This window comes from Oxyura jamaicensis, chromosome 23, assembly GCF_011077185.1.
Source record: "Oxyura jamaicensis isolate SHBP4307 breed ruddy duck chromosome 23, BPBGC_Ojam_1.0, whole genome shotgun sequence".
Classification (NCBI taxonomy): Eukaryota; Metazoa; Chordata; class Aves; order Anseriformes; family Anatidae; genus Oxyura; species Oxyura jamaicensis.
Genome location: NC_048915.1, coordinates 1,511,177 through 1,520,300, shown reverse-complemented (window position 1 = coordinate 1,520,300; position 9,124 = coordinate 1,511,177). Strand labels below are relative to the sequence as shown.

General features: G+C 56.8%; 1 protein-coding gene across 1 annotated transcript; it reads right to left on the bottom strand.

Annotated features, from left to right (window-relative positions):
* Positions 1 to 1,120: 1,120 nt before the first annotated feature.
* SDC3 (syndecan 3) lies at positions 1,121 to 6,819 on the bottom strand (the record flags this gene model as incomplete). Its single annotated transcript, XM_035345851.1, has 4 exons — positions 1,121 to 3,506; positions 4,037 to 4,307; positions 5,572 to 6,197; positions 6,609 to 6,819. Coding segments are annotated over 4 exons (1,275 nt in total), but the record flags the coding sequence as incomplete, so codon positions are not given.
* Positions 6,820 to 9,124: the final 2,305 nt, after the last annotated feature.

The window sequence follows — 9,124 nt, the reverse complement described above, 5'->3', positions numbered from 1 at the left end:
ATATACATACATACACGCACGCCACACACATCCCCGCCGCCTCGAGCGCAGCCGTGACACCGGTTAACCAGACAAATGTTTCAGAGGTGGAAACCCCACGTCACTTTGGGAGCTGCCGGAGCCTCCTGGAAAGCCCCAAGCCCAGAAACTGTTATAACCATGAAAAGGGTGGTAGGGAAAAAAATAATAATATATTTTTTTTCTGTTTTTAGTGGATGGGTTTGCTCCCGGCACAGGCTCCGTGCTGGTGGCTCTCGGCAGACGTTGGATAACTCTTGGGAACAGGAGCCAAGGTTTGCATGGAGCAAAGATGGGTGCGCTTTGTCACCCACCCACCAGGCAAAACGGGGTGAGAATGGGAAATTTAGAGGCAAAGCAACATGTGCCAGGTCCTGCTGCTTATTTTTGGAAGGTCCGAACGCAAAGAGGTTGCAGAGGAAGGAGAGGGGTGACCCACTCCCAGGCCTGCAAACACCCCCCGGGGCTGGGTGCTGCCACCAGCTGAGGCCCCCCCAGCAGCTGCAGCAGGCACCAGGGTATCCCTGGGGTTTGTCCAACCCCATCACAGCGAGCTGATGGAAGAGGCAGTTTTTGTAGCTGGGTTTTCCCTCAAAAAAAAAACACCGAGATGCTGCAGCCCCTGCTGGGGAGCCAGGCAGCAGGAAGGGCTCCTTCGGGGTTAGCTCCAGACCAAACCAGACCCCAAAGGATGCCTCCTTGAGACCAGACAATTCCTTGAGCAATACAGCAACTGCATGGGAGAAGCGGACAATGAACTGACTTCGGTCAATTCTAATTGTCGGTTTAATTGACTTCACCTTTATTTTGCCCGTGGTGGTCTCCTGCTTTTAATGACTACGAGGAAGTGCTGCCCAGCCTCCTCTCCCCGCCCGCCGTCCTCACTTGTGGAACTGTCACGGATTTAAGTGCCAGGATTACAACTTAACACCAGCTGAGAGAGCTGAGGTTAAGCTTGAGTGAATAAAAAATTGTATTATAGAAGTTCAGACTATTAAAGGGGAAAAAATGGAATGAAGAAGATTAGGGAAGCAGCTAAGAAAAGCAGCATTTAAAAGATTAAGCTGGGAGTTTGTGTTTTTTTTTTTAAAAAAAAAAAAAAAAGCTCACAAGATTAAGCCCATGTTATTCCAAAAGATGGTGGTTTTGGGTGGCTTTGATAATTGCCATGCCCAGCTCACGGTGCCGTGAAGCTTGATTTCTGCCACGCACCAAGAGCTGGGGCCCTTCGCGTGATCCCAACGGGACCAGACACACTCAGCCATCAAACTCTCCCCTTCGAGCAGCTCAGAGAAAGCGGCCTTGGAGCAGGCACCAGCCTTCCTCGGCCACGTGGTCCCCTTTCAGAGCATCCTCATCCTCACGCTGGCACGCACGCTGCCTCTGGGTGTACGTACACCACCCCCCGCCTTTCAGCATCACCACCCCAGGCACCCAACAGCACAGTCTTCCCCAAACTCAACCAAAAGGGTGACTGTTTTGAGGCTGACATCTCTAAACGTGGCATTATTAAAGCTGGCCTGTGCACGGGGACTCTGCTCCCTACCCCGAAATCAGCCCAGGTCGGTGTTTGGAGCTCAGGGACCGATCGCAGGTACCAAACCTCAGCTCGGCACAGTCACCACGTCCCTCCCAGCCATCAGATGCAGTGCAACAAAAATGTACAGGGATTTCATTTCATATATATATATAACTGTGTATGTATGCGAGTGTGTATATATATATATAAAATATATGCGTTTGGCCCGTCAAATTCCTAACATGGCAAGAAGCTCTGCTGTCTGGCAGCCTCCACCAGGGTGATAAATCCTTCTAACGCCCTGAGGGGGGCCAAGTGTCTCCGTGTCTGTGCAGGTTAATTTTTGATGCAACAGAGTCAAAGTAACCGATTTTTCTGTTGTTTTCTGGTTTAAATTGCTCTAAGAGCGAAGCCAAGGCCTCCACGGGACACCACCGAGATCGCAACCATCATTAAAACCAAGAGCCTTGACTGCACGGCGAGCAGTGCTTCAGCTAATTAAAAGCCAAGTAATTGAAATATCTAATTGACTTTTCTGCGCAGAGGGCTTGCTCCAAAACCCAGCCTTTCTCGAAGGCGTGGCTGGGGGGGTCTGGATCAGGCCCTGCTGCTCTGCGCCCTGGGGACCATCTGAAGGGAAACCACTGCTCGGTGATGGTGGCTCCCAGCACCCCGAGCTGAGCCCCGGCCCCGTGGCTGGTGCTGGGATTTTGGCAACAACAAAAGGAACAGAAATGCTCGGTGCTGGGGCTCGCCAAAGCAGAGCAGCTGAGCTGCCCCCCCTTTGAGCCACCACTCTGCCCCGCCTGATGCAGACCCCCTGCGATTTATTGCCTCTGCTTCTTCCCCGCTGCTGCGTCTCACGGCTGGCCGAGCTGCGTTAGGCATCACCCCGGCACGAACAGCTTCTCCGCTTCCCCTTTTCCTCCCTGCCAGGCCCCCACCGAGCGCCGTCCCTCGCCTGAAAACCAGAGCCGCCGGTGGGGCTGCGCAAGCCGAGGTTTATTGGTCACAGTGAGAACCCAGCAAAAGCACGGTCCCGTCTCCAGCCACCCAAAAGCACGGTCCCTTCTCCAGCCACCCCTCCACCACCGACACCACGGAGCTGTCGGGTCTCCGGCCGTGCTCGGTGCAGCTGAGGAGGGTGGCAGTGGCCAGGGTGGTGCCGCACGAGGCACCCAAAGGTGGCTCCTTGGTGCTCGAAGGGGCGAGCTGGCTCCGTCGCTCCCCCTGTACTGGCCGTGGTGGTGTTCATTTTGTCTTCCCCCACTCCAAGAGCAAAGCCCGGGGCTGCAGGTATTCCGGCCCCTTGTGCTTTTTTCAAGGTTTGAAGCGTATCTGAGAGTCGCATCCTCTTGTCAAACAGAAGCGGGGAGCAAGGAAATTCCTGCCAAGCAACCAGCCCCACTGCAAAAATAATAAAAAATAATAATAATAAAAAAAAAAAAAGAGAGAGAGAGAGGGAAAGAAACCTCCCTCCTCTCCAACAGGAGGAAAAAAAAAAAAAAAAAAAAAAAAAAGATAAATCCAAGCCAACCCCCCTGCGCCCCAGGGCTGGTAAAAGGTGTCCGGATCCCAGAGTCGTTGTGGTGGTGGGAAAAGCTCCAGCCGCCGTCCGCAACGCGGCGCGTCCCTCATGCCGAAGATGCAGTTTCTCCTTTTGCATTTTTTTTTTTTTTTTGCTTTTTAAATTCACAGTCTGATCCAAAAGAGAGAGAGAGAAAGAGAGAGACGGGATGGAGGAGAGGAGAAGGGAGAGTTTGGAGCAGGAAGGGGAGCGCGAGGCACGCCGGGCTCTTGTCCTACGCGTAAAACTCCTCCTGCTTGTCCGGCTTCTGGTAGGTGACGTTGGCTTGCTTGGGTTCCTCCAGCGTGTAGCTGCCCTCGTCCTTCTTCTTCATCCGGTAGATGAGCAGCATGACGAGGAAGGCAGCAAAGAGGGCTCCCACCACGCCGCCCACGATCACCGCTGCAACAGAAAGGTGGCACGGCTGTCAGAGGGGGACGCGGCACCGCCGCGCGCAGCAAACAACTGGGGGAACCCTGCTGGATGCTTGCCGTGTGCTTTGGGAGATGAAGCCATGCTTAAACTCAAAGTGAAGGCATTGATCTCATGGAACAGCATGATTCAAGGGGCTGCAACATCTTCGTGATGCTGATGGATGGGCAGGACCCAAAGGAGCAGGGTACGTCTGTCCTCCCCTGTGGTTGAGGTGGCCAAGTGGCATTCAGCCATCACCATAGGACATCTTTTCCCTAAAATATCCTATTTCTTCCCATAAAACTCCTGCTAGCAAACACAAACTGTGCACAGCTCCACACTCTCCCTGCAAAGACGGGAAGACCCCAGGGAGCCCCCAGTACAGGCACTCGAGGTGTCTATTTCGGCGGGTGACAGCAAGTTATCCCGGGCTCAGCACCGCCCCAGCACCCTGATTAAGACCAAGCCCTCTCCTGGGGGCCTTCCATCCCCCCCCAGCCCACCACCTCCGCTCTCACCTATCAACACCTCCTTCCTCTCCAGGATGTTCTTCTGGGGGAGCTGAGCGGCCGAGCTGCCCGACTCTATCGTGTTGTCGATGAGCCCCGGTTCCACGTTCCTGCCCAGCCCCGGTGCCGATGGCGGCGTCACCACAGCCACCACCTCATTGCCCAGCTCGGGACGAGTTGTCTCCTCCTCCTCCCGGATCTCGAAGTCCCCGCTGGGGCCACTGCTGACCGGGACTTCCAGGTCGCTGTCGAGGACCGTCGACACCTCCCCGGGCTCCACCTGGGAGAAAGGACAAGGTGGAGCAGGGGACAAGGAGCTGCAGGTGGTTCCTGCCTCCAGCAGCACCAGTGTGGCTGGAGGAAGGACACCACAACACCGGGGATGGGGTGGCGGGGGGGATATCCCGCTGAAGCAGCTGGCTGTGCTGCAGAGAGCAGCACAACCCCACAGCTTGGCAGTCACCAAAAAGGCTGAGGCCACCTGGGCTGAGCAGGACCATTCTGACCTGCCCCCACCCGGGTGCCCAGCTCTCACCTCTGGCTTCCTCCAGAGACCAAAGGAGAGTCAGGGGGGTCCCACGTACCAGACCCTTGCTTGGGCTCTGTCCCCAGCACAGACCAAGAGCTGGCTGCAATATTTCAGATACCTCCTTGCTAGGCAGGAGGTGGTGCGAGGCGTCATGCTACAGCACCACAGCAAGGCTGAGGATCGGATGCCATCGGATGAGCCCCCCGAGCCCCAGGGGTCCCCTCCCTCATCCCACTCTCACGGCTCCCTCAGACCCCTACAAATGCAGACGAGCAAGGAGCTCTTTGGGGATGAAGCCGGGGTGGGCGAGACGGGGCCCTCTCCGTGTCACACTGCCCCTGGCACGGGCGCACGGCTCGCTGCTTCCGCAGGCACGCGGTTTTGTGACAGAGATTAATTGAAGGTCAGCGGGAGCCCGGAGCGCTACACACATCTACACGTACCCAGAAAAGAGGGACTAGTTTAGACAAATCACTCCACCTCTCAGTCAAAGCGGTTTTCAAAGGGCCCCTCAGGGGCTCTGAACGAGAGATGGAGCAGAGGATTAAATCCCCATCTCAGGACCCCCAGCGGGCTGGAAATGCTCCATCACGCAGTAATTGCAGAGCGTTTGGGTCTCCCAGCTCCGGGCTGCGGTACGATGAGCTCAGCAAGTGCATCCAGAGGAAAGCCCCTCTCTGCCCCCAAACCCCAGAGGAAAGCCCCCAAACCCCATCCCTGCTCCCCCTCCTGCTGCCTGGGGAAGATGCTCTGGGGCAGCACGTCCTGGGTGACCGTGCCCCCATCAGCCCCATCACTGCTTGTGCAGAAGCTGCCCCCACCCCTCTCATCTCCCCTTTCCATCTCCCCAAATGTTCAACTCTCTGCAGAGCTGGGAAGACCCCAACCCGGCTAGACCTCCCACTGAGCAGCTGGCTCAGGACGGAGCCACCCCAAAAGCTCCCCGTCACCACTGCTCGGCTTCAAATGTGGTCCACGAGCCCTTCAGCAGGGAAAAAGGGCTCCAGCCTCCTACCTGGGGGGCTTCTGTGGGTGGCAGCGTGGTGGGGCTGGAAGGCAAGGCAGTGCTTTTTTCCGTGAGGTCTGCAGTCCTGGAGGTGCTTGGTTTTGGCAGGGACCTGGGCTTGGCCGTGCTGGAGGGGACAAGCTGTGTCGTGGCCACCTCGGTCGGCGTGCTGGTTTCGAGGACGGACGTGGTGGGCATCTCCAGGGTGGTGGCCCGCATGGTGGCCGCCTTGGTGACAAAGGGGGGCAGGAACCTCCGGACGGTGGTGGGCTTGGCGGTGGCCACAGTGGTGGTGCTGGTGGTGGTGGCCGTGGTGGTGGTGGTGGCCGTGGTGGTGGTGGTGGCAGCTGTGGTGGTGGTGGTGGTGGTGGTGGTGGTGCTGGGGGCCTCGCTGGCAGTGGTGCTGGTGGTGGTGGCCTTCCAGCTGGGGATCACTGGTGCCTCCGTCACCCTGGGGACGTACGAGGCGCCGGTGGTCTGCTCGGGGACGGTGTCCTCGGTGGGGGACGTTTCAAAGGGAGTCGCCACGGGCTGCACCGCGGTGACGGGCAGCGCGGCTGCCGTGGTGGGGAGCGTGACGGACGTGTCCGTGGTGAGGCTGACGGCCGTCTCCAGCCCCGACTCCTGCTCGAAGTCTGAAAGGGGGAAGGAGAGCAAAGGGTGAGGCAGGCACTTCCCAGGGCTGACACCCGCGTGGCCTCAGCACCCAAAAACCAGGGGCCATGGACCTGTGGTGGGCTCAGCAGGAACCAAGGGCTGCAACCTCCCAGGTGCTGGCCAAAGCCCCCCTCTGGGGTCAATGAAACCCCTAAAGCACCAGCACGGGCTATCAGGGGAGGGCTAATCCTGCCTGGTAGGGCCAGAGACCTACCTGGGAAATGGAGTCACTCGAGCCCAACTTTTGGGACCGTTTCCTTTTGCTTTGGGCCAGGAGAGGGCAGGGGGGCTGCTCTGGAGGTGGGCAAGGGGCAATCTGCTCCCCCCAGCACCCAGGGCCAGGTTCCCATGGCCCAGCACCCTTTCCCAGGAGCCCTTCAGCTACTCACAGCCCGAGCCAGAGCCCGAGTAGACATCATCCAGTTCATCGTCCCCAAAGGGGTCATCGTCCCCGGAGCCCTCCAGGTCCACCGGCCTCTCGTAGTTCTCATTGCGCCAGCGCTGAGCCTGCAGCCGAGCAGAGAGCCGCGTTAGCTGGCCCCAACGGGGACAAGGGGGTCCCCAAAGCCAGGGTGGGCCCTGCACGGCCCCCAGGGTGGGTTACACGGGACAGGATGGGGACAGCAAGGCCAAGGGAGCGGGACTGCAGGCAGCACCCTCCAGCTGAGCTGCCCAGAAATTTATTTATTTATTTATTTATTTATTTATTTATTTATTTATTTCCCCAAACAATTCTCTGTTGCAAATCTTTCAGACAAGCTGACATTTTGTGGAGAGTTCACATTGGCACTGATAACATTTCCCATGGAAACGAGCCCTCTGGAAAAGGGAAAAAAAAAAAAAAATCGTTTTGGAAACTGTTAGAAAACGCATTATTTTAGTTCTCCAGCTCAGCGTTGTTTTGTTTTAAATGATTCTCACTCGATCCCTGGCCTAGGTGTGACAGCAACGCACGCCGTCAGCTCAGAAAGTCACAGGATGAAACAATGTCAGACTTCAGATACCCCACGGCTGCTAAAACTTGAAGAGCCCTTGCTAGGAGGGCTCTTCAGCATCTTGTTTTGCAGATCAAAGTGTCTCCCGTTGGTGTTGCAAGGAAGCAGTCTGACACTTCATTACAACCCAAACAAGGCGGCTTTGATCTGTGAGATAGCATCAGATGTTTCGAGATGTAAGGAGCCAGGTTAGTGCTTAAATGTAAAACAAGGGGGTAGAAGGGTCCCCCCGCCGCTCCTAGAGGGTTTTACCTCTTGACAACCTCTTCGAGTTTCTTTGTTCCCACCCCAGATTGGAACAAAAATGAGGTTTGAAATGTCAAAAGGTCCCACGATGGAGAAATGTGGGGCTCGGTTCAAGCTTTGCCCCCATGTCCCTTCCCCTGGTGCCCATCAGCTCAAGGCAGAGAAGCCCCAGCTGCTGTGGGGGAAATCGAGGTGTCATCGAGGAGGGACAAGTGACACGAGCTCCAGCGGCTTCACAGTCCTTTGCTCTGATCCGTGGGGCACCGAGCCCCAGCTGCCGGAGAGGAGATGGTAAAAAGTGGGGCAAAACTGATGCTCCGAGGACCGGTGCAAACAACTGTTAAAGAAGTGATGTCTGACCTATAAACCCGTGCCTGGCCCCACAAGGACAAAACCGCCTGTGTCTCAGTCAGGTCCCCATGTGGAGCACTCGGGTAGGGATCGGAGCATGGACGTCCACTGGTGGTGGAAGCTTTGTGCGTGCCAGCGGGGTTTTATGAGCCAGGTCTTGTAGTCAGGGCTGCGAGGGAGCAGCCTGCCCCTTCCACAGGTGGGATTTTCCCTTTCCCCCCCCCCCACTGGGGGCTCCATTACCGCCCTCCAGACATCCATAAATTACGGGAAAGGCCACCAAAATTGATGGGAGGGCAAAGAAAAATTGCAAGGTTTGGGAGCCGGGAGAAGGGACATTTGGAGCTGCTTTTGTTTGCCTTTTGATTTCTGCCTATGTTGGGTACGGCATGGTCAGACATCAAAGCTTTCCAAAGAAGACAGAGATGCCCAGAAACTTGCATCTGTCTTCTTTTATGATTTTTAAAATAAACGAGGGCCAATCCTGTCACTTAATCCCAGACCTTCAGCGAGTTTTTATACTGAAAACATCAAGGCTCACCAAAAAACAAGGAGCTCGCAGCACAGGCGCACCCCAGGCACCCCTCAGCCCTGCCGGCCAACCCGGGCGAGCTCCCCAGAGGTCACATTCTCTCTGCTCGACCTGCAGAGCCTCGCCGTAATGGGAGCCACATGGCCCGGCTCCGCCGAGCTCCCTTAAATTGGAACCAGACGAGGCAGCTCCAGCCATCGGCTGCCCGGCTCCCCGTGCTTGGATGGGGAAAGGAAAAGGCAAAAAGCGTGGACCCAGAGTGCTCCCATCTGTCCGTCCTTCCTTCCATCCATCCATCCCATGGGGAAGGAGAGGCTTGCCGTGTGCCCTGGCTGTTTTTTTGCCCAGGAGAAGAGGCAGGCGCAATGCAGCGATGCAGGCGGGGACGCATCGTGTGCCCCCAGCCTGCTGCAAAGAACCAAAGCCAGCTGAGCTTTGGTTTGGGAACATGAAACCAAAGCAACTCTGGCAAAAAAAAAACTCCCACCTGCCTGGCACACGTGAGAATTTCCCAGCCCCAAACCCAAAAGCAGAGCTTCCCATGGGAGCAACCTCACCGCACATTGCTCGGACAGCAGCCGAGCCCGCAGAGCGGGATCCGGGATGGGCAAAGGGCAGGGACGCTCCAGCTTTGGGACCTGAAAACCCTGGGGCAGGGAGGCAAAAGGGCTGGTCCTGCCCTGAAGACATCTCCAGGTGTTCCTGGTGCAGAGGGTGGTGCTGGGGACACGGCTGTTCCCCAGAAGCCCCCCCACACACACACCTCTTGATGCCCACCACT